This window comes from Diadema antillarum, unplaced genomic scaffold (genome assembly GCF_040938485.1).
Source record: "Diadema antillarum isolate AM-2024a unplaced genomic scaffold, OU_Dant_1.0 scf00000183, whole genome shotgun sequence".
Lineage (NCBI taxonomy): Eukaryota > Metazoa > Echinodermata > Echinoidea > Diadematoida > Diadematidae > Diadema > Diadema antillarum.
Genome location: NW_027271072.1, coordinates 1,845,368 through 1,868,013, shown reverse-complemented (window position 1 = coordinate 1,868,013; position 22,646 = coordinate 1,845,368). Strand labels below are relative to the sequence as shown.

The following is a 22,646-nucleotide window of genomic DNA, read 5'->3' as shown; positions in this document are numbered from 1 at the left end:
CAACAAAGAGCAATGTCAGATTTTTTAGGGCAGATTGTGTGGCGCGATTAAGCACCATCAATCGTGCGAGGAGTCATGTTTACCTTCACCTTCACACACGCAATAACAAAAGTGGTGACGGGCTAACTCGCTCTCGTTACGCGCCAGTGTTTGTGCGTCTGCGTGTGTGTATTATATTTGTGTACGTGAGAGTGTTCTGAGTCTGCGTGTACACATGTGTGTGCGTGTGCGTTAAGTGTAGATATCAAGTTATTTTTGAAACGACATGTTTTCGGAGACGTCTGTTGACGTCTCCCGAACTTGCATGCCACTCTTCGCTGGAGAAATATGATTGCGGGATGAACGCATACCACGAGGCAGTCGAGCAAACTTCGTGACGTCACGATTTGATGTAGTGTTTTGTTTTCTTTCCTCTTGTTCTTTTTTTTTTCTTCCTCACCTTCTGTTACCTAGATTAAAGGGCTTCCCAACCGTATGTTCAGGTTGAGCACATGAGCAAAGCACTGAATTTGTGTTTTGTTGACCAACGAAGCTAATCTACGAGAGTTGTAGGCTCTAAAGATTTCGTGTGGGTTTTTTTAAAAGATAGAATAGTGAATTGATTCCATGCAAACGGGATCTGGCCCGTTTAACCTCATCATCATGTAATTCATTTAAGTGCGATAAATAATCATCACTGGATGTTATGATATGGAATATTTTTCCCTTCCGTCCCCGACATTACAGGGCTTTCCTTAAACATGTTCAGGCTGCAGGTAATGACATACGAACAAAACATTGATTATTTGTTCTGTTTATCAACGAATATAATCCAAGAAATTGGTAGACTTTTCAGATTTCGTCGGGTTTTTTTTTTTCGCAAAACAGTGACTTCACAATCATGCAAACGGGATTTGACCCGTTTAACTTAATTATCACATATTTCATTTAAGAACGCGATAAAATGATTACGTTCGCATTGGACATTGTAATATGAAAATTCCCTACGTGAATGATCACGGTATATTGGGATGAAGTGCGGATGGGTGGGGAGATAGTGGAAGTCGGGATGGGAGGGATTTCGGTAGTTTTCTTCTGGACCTCTTGTACTTTTTTTTTTAAAATTATTGTACAATATTGTGTTAGTTTGAAATGATTTCGTTTATTTTTGTTGATTTCATTGTGTTAAGTTCCAAGTGTGATTATTCATTTGGGACTGGTAACGACTGTTCGGAAGACTAGAACGGCTACTTAAGGCAATCCAGCCGTTTCTCCTCAGATTATTACTCTAATGTATATTACACTAAGATTTTGTGATTTTACAGTGAATAGATAAAACAACCAAGCAACCAATGATATTGCTCCACAACTCCCTCGTTTGTTTGTGCTTTCTTCATAATTATGATAGACAAAAAAAACCCACATTTTTTCAGTTAATAGTGTTCTATGATGATCACAATAGACTTGTCTCTATTTTCTCGTGCGCGTCAGCATTTATTTATATATATATATATATATATATATATATATATATATGCACACAAAAATAAATGCACATATCTCAATATGTTCCAAAGCGTACTGTAATATATCCTTACTAACAAAATGCATTTTTCTTAAGCTAACAGCAATGCCATCATTGTTATCGCAATCCTCAAAATGTCCTCAGCTTCGCTTTCCCGTTGATATCCCTAGAGAGAAGCTGACAGAAACATGAGATAACAGGGTGACCGCTTTTCCCCCAACAATCTTGCCTCGCATGCACTCGGTAATCACATACCTATGATGGAGGTGAAGAGTTCCGGCGCAGAACTTCCGGCAGCCATGAACGTTGCCCCGGCAACATCCTCCGCGAGATTCAGTTTCTGCATGAATGAGAAAATAGATGTGAGATGCGAGAGAGGAAAGAGAGGGTGAGATAGAGAAAAAAAAGTAATATAAAGATGCGAACCGCAATGGGAGATGGATATAAAGATTCATGGTAGAATACATGTTACATACTGCAGGTCGTTGGCTATGAAGGCAGGTTGAAGAATACATGTATCATCTATTTCTTTCTGTCTCTGTTTCGACCTCGTTCTGCCAACCCCCCCCCCTCTCTCTCTATCTATCTCTCGACAGACAGAGAGAGAGAGAGAGAGATAGATAGATAGATAGATAGATAGAGATATAAAATGAAAGAGAGATAGAGAAGAATTTAAGAAGACAACGAGCAAACAAGTCACATGCAGCTTGTCAAAACGAGAATCAATTGAAATCCCGCAGGCGTAACAAAATTTCAATTTAATCCACACACGAAAGCAAGTATGGATATCATTACCTTGCCTAAGGAAATGAGAAAATCGAAGTGTTCGATTTTACAGATATACAATTTCCATTTTATGATGAGTGCGTGATCTATCGAATGCGTTCTGGGGCAATTTATAATTGCTTAAAGATTTCAAGGTCTGTATTTAGGCTTCGAACATAGAGTTTGCTAATCAAGTTACTGACAGCTTTGATGAATAAAGCTCTAGTATATCGTTGCCCTCAAGCAAAATCAGAAACAAATGCCAGCTGGCTGAAAAGACGGCTTGAATGAATAGCTCTCCTGGCAAGCATCAGAACATACAATCATTTCATATCTATCCATCTATTAATATATATATATATATATATATATATATATATATATATATATGTGTATGTATGTATATATTTATATATATATCCATATAAATGTATATGTATAATATAAGATACATGCATAAATACATATACACGTACAAACATACATACATTAATACACACACATACATACGACTCTGGCTCGACACTGACGGTGGCCCGGGGCTGCTAAAAGATTGGTGTCGGGCCACCAAACTTTCAAAAAGCATATGTTTTTGTGGTCCAATCGGGGAAATGTTATGTTATTTTAAATGTTATGTTTTCTTTTATTTAGTGCCACTACATTATTTTCTTTTTTCCGAACCATCAGAGAAAAAGTTAATGTCGAGCGCTGTTGTACATACATTACACCATGTATATAGGTAGGTATACATACTTAATTACTTACTTGATTTATAATCCGAATATAAGTATTTTATTATATATTATTTTTATCATCACCACATTCACTTTCTTCTTCAGGAGAGGAAGGTACTTACCTCACATATCTTTTCCAGTGACGAGACGAAGTAGTCGTCGCATACAATGGCGAGAGCGACAAACATATACACTGCCTGGGAAAGAAATAGAGAGAGAGAGAAAGAGAGCAAAATGTAAAAACAATAGTTCAATCAGTGGTCAAAGTTGGTCCCAATATAGTATAGTAGAAGAGATTCAAGATGGAATTGATAAAAACAGCTGTTACAGTTTTTATAAATAACCTATTGATGGATAGACAGAGTTATCATAGTGCCATAATACCTATGGCCCGTCATCTTCGTCATTTTTGCTGATTTCATAATCATCGGCATCACTACTTTTTTAAATAAAGTGACTATGATATTATCTTAGTCAATTTGATAAAAAAATAATGATGATGATGACAAAATCTGTAAAAGCAACAAATATGACGACCAAAAACAAATGATACTAAAAATGATGCTCACTAAATAGACATCTTGGACAAAATGGTACACACACGATAAGGTAATATGCATATCATAAAACAAGGATACGACGTGTACAGTTTGTCCAACACTGTCCGTTCCTCATTCGCTTCAACAGTACAGGCGAACTTTACGCCAAGGTCACATTTTTCCATCAGGACTGTGCCACAATATCTCTGCCACAATAGTTCAATCTTGATACATTTTCTGTCAGGATGGAAAGCGCTCGCAAGTAACGCCAACAAAACATCCAGGACAAAAGGCGCGTTTTCGTATTAAATACGTAGCGTTGACGCGAACACACCGCATGGCACGTCACAAAATGGAACCGAACAGCTCAAGGATCGATCTGCCGACGAATGAAATTTATTCATCTGATCACAAACATGACAACCGAGGAAGGAGACAAAAGGAAGAAGACGGATTTCCCAAGATTTCTTGCCTAATGGGAGAAATCGACGCCATCGTCTTCTGTAACCAGGGGGACAGCTGGGGCGAAAGGAGCAGTCTTTTTTTCCGACCCAGATACGTGGCGCAGATGGTGTGCCCCACACTGACTTCAGAGGTGTTGTTTTACAGTCTCTAATGAGGCCAATGACAGAGCGATGCAGTATAAATCACTACCAATGCCTTGAGACGGAAATCCGCACTACATACTCTCTCCCGGCAGACTGAGAAAGAGTTGACACTCATTACCAATTAAAACATTTTTGTTGCTGTTGTTGTTTGCGCTCAACCACGGGGGTAGGGTGGGGGTGGAGGCTTAATCCAATTCACAATTCACAAATATCAAATCAAGAGTCGAAATTACTCTGAGCCCTGACAGTGGTACTTCTTGACGAAAATATGCTATCAGAGTATGGCAGGGCTTCTACATTGACATTTTACTCTTCTTATTCGATACTGTGTGAATAATATCTCACCCTTTATCAACGGGGTTGTGAGAAGAAAAAGAAAGGAAGAAATCCTTATGTTCAAAGTTTAGAAATTTATTACGCTATTTCCATTTCTATGCGTTAGGTCAACGACTTTCTCCATCAGTTATTGCTCAATATTCCTAAATTTCCTGTCTGGATCAAAATCGATGAAATAATTAATCATCTTATTTGGCAAACAGTTAAATACATTTAGAATTCAAAATGGAAACATTCTGAAAAAAATGGCATATTTGTGACTGAATTTGAATGTCTAGATCATTATTTATCGTCTCTCCTTATTTCTTTGTAAATTCTCTAATCGTTCCGTTTTTACTCCTGTGTGTTTCCGACAGTATGGAAGACGACCAGACATGCTAGAAATTGACAATGCAGCACATACGCCCATTCCGTTTTAAATAAAAAGACAATAACTTAAAGAAGGCAAAAAGGACAAATACGAGAAATATTGGCAATCGGAACACACTCCGGTACCCCCTCAAAAACAAAAGCAAAAATACTGCCGTATAGATCAGACTTCAAAAATTAAAAAAAGACCAACTAATTGGGGGAAAATAGCTCCAGTGAAAGACATTATTTCATTTCTACGCAACATAGAACAAAAACAAACGCACAGACGGACAGTCAGACATGCAAAACAGTCACGCGCGAACGTGAGCACAAACATCCAAACCAAGCGTTGCCTGCTTGAATCGCGTTGTTAACCATGATGATAGTACATCGCAAACCAAAGACGGTGTCGCGGGTTTGGCGCGGGGAGGGGGGGGGGGTAGGTGGTAGAAAGACTGAAGCAGGCGTATCATTTGTGGGGATAATTTGACCATACATGCAGGCCTGGCAGACGAATTTACAGGATTGACAAGAGAAGGTAATAAAGCAGGAACGAGGTGGCGATAATACCAGACCGGAAGCGGATATATAATTTAGTGGAGGTTATTACGGATTATGGATATATGAGGTTATGATTAGCTTAGTATCCGTGGGCAGGGGACTTTTAATTGTCAATTGGGCTGACAAAGATCAGTAGATTATAACACGATTGAGCAGGGCTAGGTGGAGGAGAATATGTCAGGGATGCAGCAGCTACTAGTAGTCAGAATCACCAGTCAATGCGTGTGGAAGCATATAGCGTCCGGTAACGGTATTTGTCAGAATAATGAGGGTATTTTGCAAAATTCGTCTCTTTAAGGGCGTTTTTTGTTTTTAATTTTCATGCCTGCTTAAACTCGTATGTATGTATGTCACTATTAGTGTATGTGTGTATGTATGTATGCATGTATGTATGTATGCATGTATGTATATATGGTATCTGTTCGCAGGTATATACGAATGCATATATTCACGAGAAATCTGCTCAAGTTTCTTGCGATGATTACTGAACAAGTTAACAGAAATGAGGCACCGATTTTGGCTCACTTCAGTGTGCACGAGAGATACCGGACAGCTTTATGCCTTCTATACAGTCAGTGGCAAAATAATCAGAGGGAGAGAGGGAATCCTTCACATTCGTAAAGTGACAATATTCACTCGGGCTACTCTGTTTACATTATCGAAAGTCTCGTGACATAATGCCCAGCAGGTGAACTATAAGGTATATACACGGTTTCAAGAAGCGAAGGCAGGTGTTGTATGCATTATGACTGTGCGCGCGCTCTCCGGTTTCGCGGGAAACGAAATCTTGAGAAAAAAAAAGTAATGCAAAGTTGAGAAAAGTCTCACGTCTGGACCAGCACTCAGTCACCTCATGGTGGAGGAACCCTATCAACTAATCAAATTAGCTGTAGACAATGCTTCCGTCACAATACATTAAGTCACGTATCACCTGGGTTCACAATATACGATCATTCTTTCTCCCTCAACTCCGACCAGTGACATTTTGCAGCCCAATGTGAAAGTCGTCATGTCATTTGACCTCACGCTGCATAACTCGTCGTCGAAAAGTTCTTTCTCCTATATAACATGCGGGATCCGTGCTAAGTATAAATACAGCTGTGTTCATACATGTTTTGGGTGTCTTTCCATATAAAACATAATTAATTTAATTATACGCCCTGGTGTATTTTTTTTTCTGCCTGCACTGTCGCTGAATGTCGTTCTAAGTCTATGTCACAAAATGGAAGTAACGAAAGTGATGGCGCATGCTTCCATTGACCCAAATAATCTTGAATGAGGATGTACCGCAACCTGCCAATATAACCGTGTTTGCCACTATCAGAATGCTAGTCTGAAGTTTAATTGCTGTTGTTCTTCTTTTTATTCTCCTCGTTTACTTGTTTATATTTTTCATTCTATTACCCCGATAGACTTGGTGCAGTGGTCCCCAATTAATCAAGTACGACAGTAACTGTTGACTGTGACCTCATAGCTGAATGCTGTTCTCCTCGAGCGTGGCATATACGTGGCTATATACGAAGAGTTCCTTTCCAAAAGGTGCTAAATTCACTTTTGATGGTGACAAGAAAAACCTAGATTTTTAGTACACATGCTTCTAATCTTGCATGCATGCAATGACTTTATGTCCCATATTAGATAGAACAGTGTGCCCCATAATAGGATAAAGAAAACGTGCCTTGGAAGTAATATCTACACTGATTTTTCAAGATTTTCATTTCGTGGATTTAGCACCTTTTGGAACATAAGTTTTTTAGCACGGTGATGTACAACACCTAAATGTTGTTTTAGTGACTAGTTTTTGTCACTCTGTATATTTTTCGCGGACGATTTGATATCTATGAACATTCTCCTCTCGTTTCCCCCATCTTTCCAAGGAATTCATATGCACAAAAATGAAACATTTCACATTTTTTATCATGAAATATTTGGGTCATTTGGAAAGTTACGCAGGGAGGAAAGCTAGCTAGGCTTGCGTTACTCTGAGGCCATTGTGTGGTCAAGCATGCTTGTGGGTTTCGGATTTGATTCTGCTGGATTTAGCGTTTTTTTAAAACAAAACAGAAATGGAGTTAGCACCTTCTGGAACAAAACTCTTTTTTCCAATGCCTGATTTCTCCATTTCTTTTACAAGAATTTCAATACTTTAAAGAGGTCATTGTGTGGGGCTGCTTAAGATGACTACACTTCTGTAAAAAAAAAAAAAGAAAAAAGAAAAAAAAAGAAGAAAGGTCAAATTTGATGAAAAATGGATGTAGAACCTTTGGAAAGTAACTCTTCATTATAATCAAGAAAAGTACTTAACGCTGAACTGACTATCAAAATAGAAATGATATGATTGCTTCCGGTAGGACCGTCATATTGAATATGGAGGACAATTAATTATAGGACGTACTTTCCCCCAGCAGTAGACCTATATACGTTTCTGTCACCGGAGTCAATGTTCGGCTCAGGTGTTATTACAACCATTCTTCTCGAGCAATGCTTATGTCATTAAGAAGTCCCAAAATAGAATTGAGACGACTTTGGCACGTAACTTTCGAAAACAGACACTTTCTTCAAAGCGAGTTGTATTTTCTGTGATCTTTATGGCAGGAGTAGTAAGCCACCGTTGTGAATGTGGAGAAGTCAGACCGTCTGCTTTTCGACAACCTCATTTCCTTGTTCCACATTTCCCGCGCAGCCAGCGCTGCTCTCTACAAATGACATCGACACATTTAGCATTCAAGAGGGCCAATTCACTTGACACAATTACCACGTGTTCGGCAAATCGAACGACTCGTGTGACATGCGCTGATCGCAATTTCAGCACTATGATGACTGGTTGATGATGCCAGTATAATAACCATCAAATCATAAAAGAATGAATGAAATGGAATAGTCTGCGCGGGTGATGATCTGTTTCCTCTCCTTCAAATAGCTGGGAAAGTGGAGGGCGTCCTACATTAAGTCCCTCATTTGCATAATACTTCTGAATCGGCTCTCAATATCTTCCGCGGGAGCCTCTCTTTTCGATGTGCCATTTCCAGAATATGATCATACTGACCTTCTTTAAGCTTGCATTCTTGATAAGTGCTCAAAGTATCTGCCAGTCATCTTACGGGGCACGAATGAGCTTAAAATACAAATTTAATCGTGAATTGAATGTGACGTGATGTGGTAATCATGATTCCAGACAGAAAATGGCGCAAGTGATTTATAAACCGTCATCATCCATGATGCCTTGCGAATGAATGAAGACACTAGTCACCTTTATGAAAGTTCCCCTAGCTAGGTGAAAGGTAAGAATGGTGAAGTCAAGGGGAAATTATTGTGGAAAATATCCCCCGACCTTCCACCCCCTTAGATCAATGGGTGAGGCCATGCTATCCATCCTACCCCATCCCACCCCTGTTTCCAATCATCCTTTGATCGATGGGTGTACCCTGTAAAATTGTGAAGTAATGACATTCGCGACTGCCAGAGGTTCCAGCAGATAGTCATGCTATTTGCATTGGACTTCAGCTTCTCATCGAAGCTACATATGTACTTCTGGAGGGAGGGGGGAATTTCATGAAGCGGGTTTTTTTTTTTCAGATCCCTTTTTTCCTGACAAACTGTTATAAGCTACTGAAATCTTTGCATCTGATTGGCTGAGAGCGAATTTGTCCCACAAATTTGTCAGACAAAACTCCTCAAGAAATGGCCCCCTGCTTTCCAGAAATGTACGCCATTTCTCTCTATTCTTCGCATCAGGATTTGTGACTTTAAAATGGTGATAGATGTATCGGTAAAACGAGTCACTTACAACGTAAAGTTTTTAGGATCTATACTCTCTAAATTCCTTAGATTGGAAATCAATCTATGAGATTGTGGTTAGGAAGAATTAGATTGACTTCTGAATCTATCACATTGAGATGTTCAATTCAATTTTTGATTTGTCCCTCATCTAAATCTATGGAATTTAGAGAGTATGTATCAAAATGCTTTCTTTTGGCTAATCTTGACAGTATCATGTTTGTCTATACAGATTTTTTGTTTTCCTCAGGGAAGAGGACCTCCTGTATACAGCACGTGCCAAACGAAAATAAAAAATACTGAAGAAATAAAGGCAATGACAAAACAAGGATGGCAATGATGAATCTGTGTATTACCCTTTTCCTGTCTAACACAGAAATCAAACAATAAGGCAAAATAAAGAAGATACACGCGCAAACACAACGCACAAGGAAATCTTGCACAACCAATGTACCGTGAATGTATATATATATATATATATATATATATATATATATATATATATATATATATATTATACATATACGTGCATATGATTTCATGTACATGTATGTATATGATAATAATCATATGTATATATATTATATGTACGAAACTGTGATCTACATCTTTGAACTCATGAGCACTTACCATTAAAGTATGGAGTATAATGGCGCCGTTTGCCCGTTGCTCTTTGGTAAAGATATCCGGAGGAAATTCTTCAATAGCTGCAGCATAACAATAAGAACAGATGAAAGAAAGAGAATGACGTCAGTGATATTTGATAGTGAGGTGCAACTGTGTTTGGGCAAGAAGATGTTAGTTCACATTGCACTGTTAATAGTGTATAAAGCAAGCATTATACACCATTTGGCAAACATAGGAGGACGAACATACATCTTCTCTCTGATTGCTAACACAGGGGAGATAATTATGACGGTGAAAGGAGATTCTGCATGATTAACAGGGTACCGGTAAATAATACACATCAACTTTATGTGTGCATCAGCATTTTAATATCTTGTGTGTGTGTGTGTGTGTGTGTGTGTGTGTGTGTGCGTGTGTGTGTGTGTATGTGTGTGTGTGTGTGTGTGTGTGTGTGTGTGTGTGTGTGTGTGTGTAACATTATGCAAAAATGGCATCACATATCCTAGCCATGGTTATTACAGATAAACTGCACAACCTCAAACATAGAATCCTCTAAAGCGAGGCAACCACTCCTTCTATCTCTCCTCTTTGTCATCATCATCTGTCTCCTGCTCCTCTTCATCATCCTTCTCATCATCATCATCATCATCATCATCATCAATATCATCATCATCATCATCATCATCATCAATATCACCACCACCATTATCATCGACAAAAGTGACGAGTAAAGAGACGTGAAATTCACTCAAACTGACATGACTTAATAACTTGGACGAACTAAAACGTTTGATGGGTTACATCATCATTATTTCTCGTTTCCCTGGAAACGATTTGATGGTTGTCTTCCCAAATAAAGAGGGAAAATATCAAACACACAGGATTGAACAGACAAGTGCGCGAGGAATTTTTTATACGAGCTGTATTTCGTAATGATTCGTCTTGTGTCCAACAACTTTGGTAGTATATCATAGTATCTAGATCAATCGCATCTTTAGTTTACGTGATAGCATTTCCATCCACGTTCTTTTCTTCTTCTTTTTTTCCCCTGGAAACTCGCTTCCTTCGGGAACAGGTGAAGCTTTGCATCCTTGCCATTGTAATACTTTACAATGTTATTGATGGTGGTTATACCGAGTTCTACATACGCACGGTATATTTGCACTGCATTTTGTCAACGTCAAAACCTCGTACCTATACAGTAATCAAACCACACCGTTCACAATTCGTCACTGACAACAGACATGAGGTCATATCTTTTTAAGATGGATATCATTACAACACGGACAAGTACTTATGTATATAGGCTTACAAGTATATTGAGACCCAAAACGCAAATATTCATACATTACTTATTACAAACACACACGCACACGCACACATACACACACTAAGTACGTACTGACGTATGTATACAATAAATGTTTTATTAATTAATCAATTGATTAATGTATTCATTTATTTATTTATCTATCTATCTATCTATCTATCTATCTATCTGTCTATCTGTCTGTCTATCTATTTATTAATTCATTCATAAACACACAATATAGACTTGGGACTCTAATTAGAGTATAACAGCAGTTCGCAAGGCTTCGAATGATGTGCTATAAATGTGAACGATCAGTATGAGAATATCTCGGCTCTCCTGTACCACTTAATTCCCTTGCATTGCAAGCGTCTCACGAAAAAGCATTCTAAAAGCCATTTGGAAGTATCTCTTCAAAATTGATAACCACCGCTGAGATCAGGCATACGATAACAAACTGTACAAGGCTGGCAACCGTGTTGTCGTTGCTATTGTTGCAGTCATAGTTGTTGTTGTGGTTGTAATCATTATATTTTTTTCTTTTTCTTTGAGAGAGTGCCATATATGATGTATCACGCAAACTCAAAAGATGCGACGAACAAGATAATTTCGTTATCCATATTGTGATTCATACAGACATGCAATCACTCCCCAGAATTAAAGCTGTCTCATCCCCATCCCCATCCCCTCCCTTTCTCACACACACTCAAACACACATGTACGCACACACACACATAAACCTTCTCTCTTTCTCCCCCTTCTCGTTTTAATCGCGTTTCCATGCATCACGAGTACTAGTATTACAGCGAAGTGCAAACGGCAGCCATACTGACAGGTCAGGACCCACTTTCCCCCCACCGGCTGTTACGATCCCCCACCAAACTTCAATAGCGCTGCGTGGAAGAATGCGCGCGCATTACCACGTCGCGTCGGTCGCAAGTCGCTGACGGCGCGCCGGCACGCACCGCAGGAATGCACGGCACGGACACACACGGAGGGAAGGAGAAGGTGGCATTGTGGAATCACGTGACACACTACGGCTGTGAAGAAAAGATGTGACGGTAATAACGGTGGTTTGCCTCACGGCAGAGAAGTGACGCACGGTCTAATCGAATCCATGCAAAAAGATTTACTGGCAAAACATGTTTGCTTAAAAGTCTGGTCATCCCGTAAAATGCAGTTCAAAATGTTCAGGATTTGGCTGTTGGCTGCGGTAATTTACGCTATTTTTGGCGACAACAGATTCCGTATTGTTTTGAATGAATTTTGTCCTGTGGCCGTATTTCTGGTCGTAAAGTTGGCTTTTAATGGTCTCGTTTATCCTAAGTCTCTGCCTTTCATCCCTGCAATGTAGTGTGACAATTTCCTCTTCTTGTCCTCTTCCATTGCTCTGATCATACCTCTGTAGCGCAGTAAATTTACAATGCATGCTAGTTAGGTTCTTTCTCCCTCCCAGTCCCTCTCACATACAAACTGTGCGCAAAATGTGCGAAAGTACGTACGTATCTACATATGGATATACGAAGGAATGTATATGTTTGTACACCAGTGTATGTATGCATGTATGTATGCATGTATATTATATATATTATATATCTATCTCTATCCCTGTATCTATCCGTCTGTATATATCTTGTCCACCTACATGTCTCCTTTGGCCTATACACCCATTTATCTATTTATTTGGACTGACATCTTCGTCTCTTAATACCTCAATCAACTCGACATTGATGAAGGTCTCTCCGATCTGGTTCCCGACAAACCCCCTTGTATACTCTTTATAACGTCTCTACCCCTCATTACATTGACTGTCACTCCCGGTATGATTGCATGTAGCCATAAAATAACATGCTTGACATATTAGCCGTATTTTCGCCGAGGTAATCGGCGCTGACAGGATAATGTATTTATAGGAACTCATTGCTAAAAATATAAAGAAAAAAAAGGGACTTCATCATGCCGTCAGGATTGCCGCCATTTTGGGAGAGCTCGTCAGCGTGTGGGTGACGGCATTCCACGGATCACATTCTTGCACACAATCTGCACTGCTAAATCGTCGCATGATCTCCTCCTCCCCCCCCCCCTCCCCTTCACCTCCTTCCCGTCTCTTCCTGCCCCTCCTCCCCTTTTCTCCCCTGTTCCTTCTTTTTCTCCCAACGAAATTCGACAGATCAATAGTCGGTCTCCACTACCCCATTTCCAAAATAACGCTGGGTCCTACACCAATAGATACAATTATACATCTATATACATATACATATACATCCACATAATACATATACATACGAAGCATTATTGTCAAGGCTTCTGAAGAAGGCGTATAAATAGACGCCGAAAATTTGAGTCGAATAAACTCATGCTTTATTGGCCAAAAATGCATTACCAGTTTTTTCTTCATTACACACACACACACACACACACACACACACACACACACATATAATAATATATATTGTATATTCATGATCATAATCATGTTACATTGGCAGAACAACCAACGCTCTCTCACTGAAGGCAACTAAATGGTACCATGAGACTTCACAGAGAGCAGAAAATCAATTTCAACTCGGAAGTTTAAGACAGGATGTTGCTCGGTCAGTTCGTAGAAAATGAGATCAAGGAGCGAGTCGTTCTTCATGTTTTCGCCCATTCTGCTTTGTTTGAACTTCAACATTCATCACGTAGAATGTTAGGCAAAACGGCAGACATTGAGAAATTCGTTCTCATTGGTGTCATTACATTCGTGTTTTATTTTCCCCCTTATGACGTCATGTTTTCCTGTTTACATTTCTCTTTAAAGCTACCATCGAGACACGGAAGAGACAATGTTTTAAGTGCAACGCGTGTAAAGCGCCACTGACGTAGGTTCGCATTTTGCCGTCCGCTTTTCAGGAAACTACGAAGGGTTCGCGGAGTTATTATGGCCGTTGCAGAAATAGATACGCACTCATCTCTATATAGCATTTTGCCTCTTTATTGATTACAGCGGCGATGGGTATATATCTTGAGGAGGAATTTGCACCTGAGAGAAGGAGAGAGCCGTGGTATCCATATAGATGACCACTTTTTATTTACAGTTCACATATAAAGAGCGCGTTCAGGTAATCGCATTGATGGCCCGGGGATTATGATGGCGAGTTGAGAAACACGGCGACGTGCCTATAATTGGACGCATTCAATCAAGATTGCTATAAAAAGATTTTCAAGTTCGCCAAACGAAAAACCACTTTATGGGCGACAACGCCTCGATCGTTTACACTGCCAAAGATATATCATATGTACTGCCCTTTACAGAAAGGAGCATTTTGAGACAATTTTAGACGGCGTAGAAAGAGAGGTCAGATGTAAAAACGAAGAAACAATTCAAAACATCTGGGATTTTCTGGAGACAAATCACTAGATCCCCTTTCAGAGGCTTCCATTCCAACCCGTGTTTGTTTGTTTGTTTGTTGTTTTTTTTTTGTTCGTTTGTTTTGGTCCATACTACCCACAGAAAAAACAGGGCAGTAAAAAATGGATGTATCAGAATGGAGCTAGAGCGGCGTATTCCTAAACTTTGGCGATACACAAGGATATTGGTGGAGTTATCTCCTAACTATACATTACAAACATGTGCAAATAGATAGCGCATAATCTTTACCCACATTATACATCTTAGATTAATAATTTGTGAAATTTGTTTTTCAACAATCATTCTAATATAATTCATCATTACTGATTTCACCTGTGTACATAGGGTGAATAATAAATAACGTTTATAACATGTAGGATGTACGTGTCCGTGAGTGCGTGTGCGCCCGACTGTACTAGGGCATCGGACACGCGAAGGTCGTATGCTCCGAGCGTCCGTGCGCCATGCGTTACTACTGATGTGCGTGCATGTGTGTGTGTGTGTGTGTGTGTGTGCATGTGTGTGCGTGTGTGTGTGCAATCATGACAAGAATTCTTGTTCCCTTAAGTGGACATCACTAAGTAGATACAAGGAACATTTTCGGTTTGTGTCCCTAACGGTTTTGGTGTGAAATTGAAATTTGGACATCTAAAGCTGATATGAACTAATTGGGATAGCTCTTGGAAAAACATTATTTGCAGTTTTCTGTTCGTTTCGGACATGTCCCTAATAGTTTTGGTGTGAAATTGATAGTTTCATATCTACAGCTGATATGAAGTAATTGGGGCAGCTCTTCGATAAGCATTATTCGTGATTTTCTGTTCGTTTCGGATATGTCCCAAATAGTATTGGCGTGAAATTTAAATTTCGACATCTAAAGCTGATATTAACGAATTGGGATAGCTCTTGGAAAGACTTTAAGTTTTCCCATTAAGGTCTTGTGAAGGTTATGATCTAATGACGAGAGAATTGACATGGCATGATTAATTACGAATAGATTTAAGTGGAGTTTGATCTGAAATAATATATCAAGATCATAAGTACAGAATTAAGTACATTGAATTGGTCCTACTGTGTACTCGACAAACACGAGGAAAGAGGATGGCGAGATGTACATTTTTAGGAAGAAGATTTCGGGAAGACATTAAGCTGAATTTATCCTTCTCATGACTCCCGATAAAATTCGTCCATCAGCGCTGCTCTTAAAGAGTCCTTTATATAATATAGCAGTTTATAATTCTCTGTATATTAAAACATCTTGAATGATCATTCACGCCACAAGCATGACGTACATAACTCGTGTCCAATATGCCATGATATGGAAGTATAGGATACCAAACGGTGATGAGCATTTCAGGCCACAAACACCACTATTAAAAATGAAGAGAGGGTAAAAAGGTAAAGTCCAGACGTTTTACACATCAACATCGTCTCCACGTTCCACGTCTACGTTGCACAAAAGGGCACGCGAAAGGCTGTGGTGGTACAGTGTAATTGTTAATGAGCGCGTAATAGCGTGTCCAAATGGCATGTGGCATTATCCGGTGCTTCCGTGTCCGCCCTCTTGCGGCATACTTTTTAGGTCACACCTTTAATAGCGGGTAGATTTTACCTGTTGTTGTTGTTTTTTTTTTCTAATTTGTTTTTATTTTGTTTGCCCTATGGGCAATGCAACCGACCAGCTTGACTGTAGAGAATCTGTGATCCATACACCGCATGCTTAGTTCGTCGGCGAAACGGCTTAAACTGATATGCGAAGAGCGTGTGATATCGCAAAGAGAACAAAACTACGAAATGCACTATCGATATCAACAATTTTGCTTGCTGTTCAGGACCGCCGTGGCATTGATAGAGTACTAGTCTTCAAATTGCACTGATACTCTAATATACCTATTCCAACAGGGGTTTAATTCATACCAGAATGACGTCTTTATTCGTCAAGAATGTAGCGATTTGCGGGAAGCAAAATGCCATATTAATTTTAGCGCGCGTCATTGTTTACTTTGAGCAAAATTCGGAGGCTCTCTTGAGATTGATATGCTACCGTTCAAGAGCAGAGCATACTAATCAAAGTGTGTCCAGAACTTTCCTGCGGCAGGTTGAAAACCGTTAGAAACTTCACATTTCCAAAGTTACTTTTCGTTGCATAAACAAAACAAGCAAGGCAGCCCCAAACTCGCGTTGCCCACGGGATAAAAAGGAAACTTAAGGCCACAAGGTCTTCTAGCTCCTCCTCTGAGAAAAATGTGGGAGAACCACTGGCGCAGAAAAATGGCTCTCATCGTCTGTGTTTTTGTGTTATGTTCCCGTAAACACCCTTCTAGCTATACTCTCTCCCTCTCCCTCTCTCTCTCTCTCTCTCTCTCTCTCACTCTCTGCGCAATCGTCTAAATTACGTATCCCGCGGAGACGACCAAGGAGATACTGTGCCACACACAGAAAGACAGTTTCTTCTGTTTTCTTCATTTCTTTGGTGAGGCTCTCATCATCTCGACCCCTCCTGATCCTAACGAATCATTTTTCACCTCCAGTACACCTGCCGAACATCTCCGACGGAAGTCAAACTTATGGGGCCATCAGAACTAAGGTGACCATAAGGCTGGCTGCACAGGCCGCGAGATACTCTCTTCCCAACTAAAGCTAGTTATGCACCGGCGTGCTAGGACACTTCTAGAAAACTGACCACATTGAACAAGAAGTGACCTTACTTTACTACCCCTTCACCCCCCCCCCCTCCCCCAAGTTCGATGTAGCAGCAGCAGCACCTGAACACAATATAGACAGTATTAACTGGAAAAATGGCTTGAATTTCTTCATTTTTCATGTATAATTATGTTTGTACAATACTGGCATATAATTTTGTGGTGAACACAACGGTAGCATACTTTAATAAAGATTATATCCTACATTTTAGTATAAGACCCTTTATATATTTCCTGTTTGTTCAGTCCTGAAATTCTGTCAGAGCTCTTTCCATTAATCTCCACCTCTCCAGCCCACAGTCTCATCATCTAATCCTTTAACCATGGTATCTAGTATTATCAGCAATTGCTGCACATTTCACTGTCTGTTTGTATAGTGTATCATGTCTTACACACATAATCTTAACATACATGTAAACACACGCACATAAATCGTACAGGCACACATGATGCGCACATAAAGTATGCAAAGATAACCTCAAGCCCAGTTATCTCCATCGCACCATAAAGGGGGAAAACTCTCGGTGGGGTTTGTATATCTTCGCAGACGGAGCGTTTTAACCCGCATCAGCGGTACCCAGCAGTTTCTTCTTTTTGTGAGTTATGTCACTGCGATCTAACATAAAATATCATGGACTGAGAGAGTGTAGAAGAAGCCCTTTTATTAAAGTCGTTAACATTTAGCAGCATACCAGACCCTAATATGTAAGAGTGTGTTACTTGAAATACAGTACGATAATGATACTGTCGAATTGAAACATTATCCCCAATGCATCTCACAAAACGACGACTTTATTTGTAGGATTCTCATGTAGAATCTCATCTATCGACGAACTTGTTCCGCACAAATTTTTGGCGTTTGCAACATTCGTATACATACGAACGCACCAGATAAAATGGGTCGGTTAGAAGCGGGTAGATCTTACACTCCCCCTCGGTGCACCACATCAAGGAAAGAGGTCACTTCTTAAAAATCTGCTACTATCGCCATGGCAACGGCTACAAGGAGCCAAATTGAATTAGGTCTGCACGGTTTGCAATCGCTCGTGGACAAAACTCCGTCAAAGGCACATGAATCAAATGCATGTGGCTTACACACTTCGTTAAACTCTCAGTCTCTTTCCCCTTTCTCGTCTCCTTTCCCTCTGTATACGTATATTATCCTTTATATAATTTATTGATGTCTCTCTCTCCCCTATTTCTCTTTCCTTTAGTTGTCACAATATTCTCTAATCTTTCTCTGTCTCTTGGTGAGTAGAGCGATCGCTCGTCAAAACAAATTAAAGAGAAATCCCTTCTCCAGTTGGCCACAGGCGCGGAAAATATCTATTGCTTGTCAAACTGCGACGGCGTCCCTGGTATATTAATTACAGTCTCTTGCTCTCAAAATGCTCAGCCGTGAATCGTGCATCTCGAGAAACTCGTCTCTACCTCCACAAAGAGAATCTGATGTCATTATTTCACGATCAACACGGTCAAAACAGAGAAATCTCATGTTGACATAACTGATTAGGACCGGTGCCGTTTTGAAACGAAAATGCATTATTTATGGATATTGACATTGATAGTTATTTTTTGCCGACTTTATCAACACCTAAATTTGGAAGGGAGATATTTCATTTTATTATATATAAAATGTATAATGGCAAGCTTGTCTATTTTCATCAGTCTAACAGTTGGCACTTCAAAAATATAATATTTATGCAATGTTTATATCGTCATGGGGGAAAAATAATTTTGTTTAGACTGTATTATTTCAAAAGTGACACTTATGCTGTCGTAACCGATTTCGATTAATGATACACTTGCTGAGAGGAATGTATTGCAAAGGCCTTTGCATACACAAAATGTCTTCAAGGACATTCTACTATGTGTGTTGTCGTGTCACTACGGTGTGCTTGCGTTTGTATATTGTGTGCAGAACAAGTGCCAGGTTTCCATGCCAATGATGAAACGTCATGAACTGCGTGAATGTGCTTCTGGGTATCAGCGCAATTTGGAATGAAAAATCAGCACTGATACAAATATTTCTGTCACACATATCTTTTGATATCTTTCAATAAGATGCTTTTCGAGATGCATTTACCCGCATTGTCTTTAATATGCGCCAATATCATTTTAATCTATTCGACAGGAAAAAAAACGGTCTTTCAAGTGCGTTTACTGATACCTTGTCGCTGAAATAGTCCTTTACAAAGTATACCGCTGCTGCCTTTATGCGTTCGCACAGATGCATCGACAGTTGTAACGACAACGAAGATGAATTTGCAAACTTGGAGTCTATTAACAGGAAAAAGCTATCAGGGAACTCTCAGAATCGCACGATAAACAGAAATCAAAAGAAATCAAGAATAATAAAGAGTACGGTGAGTAAACAGCACAAGTACCCATAATACGATCAATGGTTGCATAATACTAAACTGTGACAGCTCCATTTGCATACTCTTCGTGTATATAGAAAGTTGGAGCCTTCTGCAACTAAAACATTCTATCTGCCTCCTGCATACACATGCACACAAAGAAGCACATACTCTAAGCCGCGAAAAACACACACACCCTCAAACACACACACACACACACACACACACACACACACACAATATTACACCACGTAAAACTTGCACACACGCGACTGAAACATTGAAAAAGACACCAGCGTGATGAAAAGTGGAATGACTAATCGTGCTATTTTCACAAAAGGCGGAGCGAAAAGGGAAGTTCGAAGAAACTGCCATATCGATTTGGACGAATATGTTGGAAATACGATGTGAAATGACTGACAAAAAAGAGAGAAGAAAAGCAAGAGAGAGAGAGAGAGGGAGTTGAAAGCTTGAAAGCTTGAACTGTCAAGGTAGCCGTAATGGCTCCTACGGCAAGTATAGCGTCAACAAACAACCGGGCTCTGAAAACATGCTCGTCGTGTCATATTTTCGTACATATTCTTCAAGTTTATTTTTACATACTTGAAAGCATAAATTTAAAAATGTTAATAGATGCCACAAGTTGCATTCATTATTTATTTTTATTTCGTCTCACATGTCATGATAAACATACTTCATATTAGTATGTATATATATATATATATATATATATATATATATATATATATATATTTACATAATCATATAATTTGTTTATAAGTATAAACATATGTAATATAATATATTTATATTCGTGTGTGTATGTGTGTGTTTATTCATATATTCAGTTATCTATTTAAAGTTTGTTTGTTGTTATATTTTCTAACATTTTATTGTTGTGAAAGGAACGTCCGTTTGCTATGTAGATTTTCCGTCTCTCCGTTATGGAGTAAAGTACACGATCTTGATAATAGGATTTCCACGAGGACTTGCAAATTAAGACTATGAAGAGATTATGTATAAATAACGGATGCCATAATTCAAGTGCGGTAGTTTCTTATGCTGCAATACGTTGAATAGGGGAATAACCTTACAGCATTAGACTGTAGTTATTGAATAAGCATAATAATATGGCTCTACTACACACAAGAATGTGTTTATAGTTGTTTCGCCCTCAAATGCTCGGGAATGGAATACTGTTCTTCATACTGTATACAAGAAAAAAATTAGGAGAAGAAGAAGAGGAGGAGGAGCGAGAAGAAGAAGAAGAAGAAGAAGGAAAGGAGAAGAACAAATTATACAGGAAGAGAAAATTAAGTAAGCATGCAGAAACAAAGAGCCCCATGCATGCCGGCAGAAAAAAAAATGGTTGCAAGCTATTTACTCTGACGGTGATAACTAAGGTGCTTTAACGTCCAATGGAAGACGCATCTCTGATACAAAGGCGGTTTATATGCCCCCTCTTCTTGAATTATTATCAGATTTTACGGTAAATGTAATCAGCCCCACCATCAAGACACGACATGCAGGGAGCAAAGCGCAGATGCCGCCAAAACGTTCTAAGCTTGAATTAATCTTGAGCGCGTGGCGTTATAGCTAAAGTGCATCCATGCACCTGTTTCCATGGTAACCGGGGGCATGTAAATGGTGACCTTTGCCAAGTGTTTGTGTAATCCCGTCAATATCGGTGATGCGCTCAGTCTCAGAATAGCAAGAACAGTATTTTAAGACTCATATTTACGGGCAGAATATTCGCAATGCGTCTACGCAAGTCAACTACGTACACACTGCTTGCTCGTATGCAGCTTTCACTGTACCATCTTAATTTGAGATATTCGAAAACACAAACACAAACATATTTTCGAGGAAAACAACGAAAATGAATAAAACAAACACAAGTTCATTTCCGAGAAAAACAACGCAAATGAATAGGCAATCACAAGTTCATTTACGAGAAGAAAAAAAAAGTGGAAATGAATTAACAAACACAAGTTCATTTCCGGGAAAAACAACGAAACTGAATAAAAAGAAAAACTTAGATTTACAAGCTGCGCTGAGTTCTATATGTCATCTAACAACGACAACAAAGAAAAAAGAAAAAACGCTGCCTGCCGGTCTTCAAATTAAAGAAGATATGGGATGGTGAGATTCGAACCCGTTACAGTCATCGCCAGAAACTTTGTTGCACGGATATCAATATTTACATCTCTTTCCGCACCAACAAATCCTTACGGGCAGAAGCACAGACGCAGACACGGACATGTGATTGGTGATTGTATGTGGCCGACGTCAATACTTTGTAAAAGTGTGGGGAACTTTCAATTAATGTAGCTTTTTATTATTTCTTTTATTCTGATTTTCATGAAAGTTCTACTATCTTTTGTGTCTGATTATCCTTTAACAATAAAGACAATTTGAAAGTTGTGTGGCATTGCGCGTTAGGATCATTTTCACCAACCTTGCGTTTTTAACACACGCTCCGTCGATCCACCGATCGACTGCCGTCGGAATAAGCGTGACGGCGATGAAACACTATTTGAGGAATCATGGTTCCTGTCGAGCGCAAGTTCACAAGAAGGACAGCATTGTGTCACGTGATTTTGTTCAAGATGACTATTGATCACTTTTATCATTATCATATCAATGCAATTCTACGCTAATGGTCGACTTGAAGGCAGGAGTCTACGCCTCGACACTCAGCATGCGCTACTTTGGGGCGATATATTGTCAATACATCTTGCTACAAAGAATGAGAAAAAGAGACGTCTTTATCTCCCTCCATAAACATACACACAGAGTCACATACACACACATACACACACACACAAACAAACAAACAAAGACACACAGTATGAGCGTAATCCCGTACATATACGTCTGTCACCTCAACTTGCATCGCTTTTCAGAGAAAACAAGGTCCCTCTCCCAGCTTTCTGTTCTTTTACCATTTCTCCTTGCGAGTCTGGCGACGAGTCAGCGAAGACTTCATCTTTGTTTCCTTACTGTGCATTGTGCTTTTCAAGTTTTCAGATTTTGCCGCAGCGTTTGTATAGATCGCGTGACTTTCATTGACACGCATACA

The 22,646-nt window shown here is 39.4% G+C and overlaps 1 protein-coding gene across 1 annotated transcript in view; it reads right to left on the bottom strand.

Annotated features, from left to right (window-relative positions):
• Positions 1-22,646, bottom strand: part of LOC139723260 (sodium/potassium/calcium exchanger 3-like) — a 120,062-nt gene that overhangs the window by 13,675 nt on the left and 83,741 nt on the right. The window contains exons 3-5 of the mRNA XM_071634519.1: positions 9,806-9,882; positions 3,126-3,200; positions 1,760-1,844 (exon numbers count right to left, since the gene is read on the bottom strand). Coding sequence (XP_071490620.1) covers positions 1,760-1,844; positions 3,126-3,200; positions 9,806-9,882 — 237 coding nt within the window. The remainder of the gene's footprint in view (positions 1-1,759; positions 1,845-3,125; positions 3,201-9,805; positions 9,883-22,646) is intronic.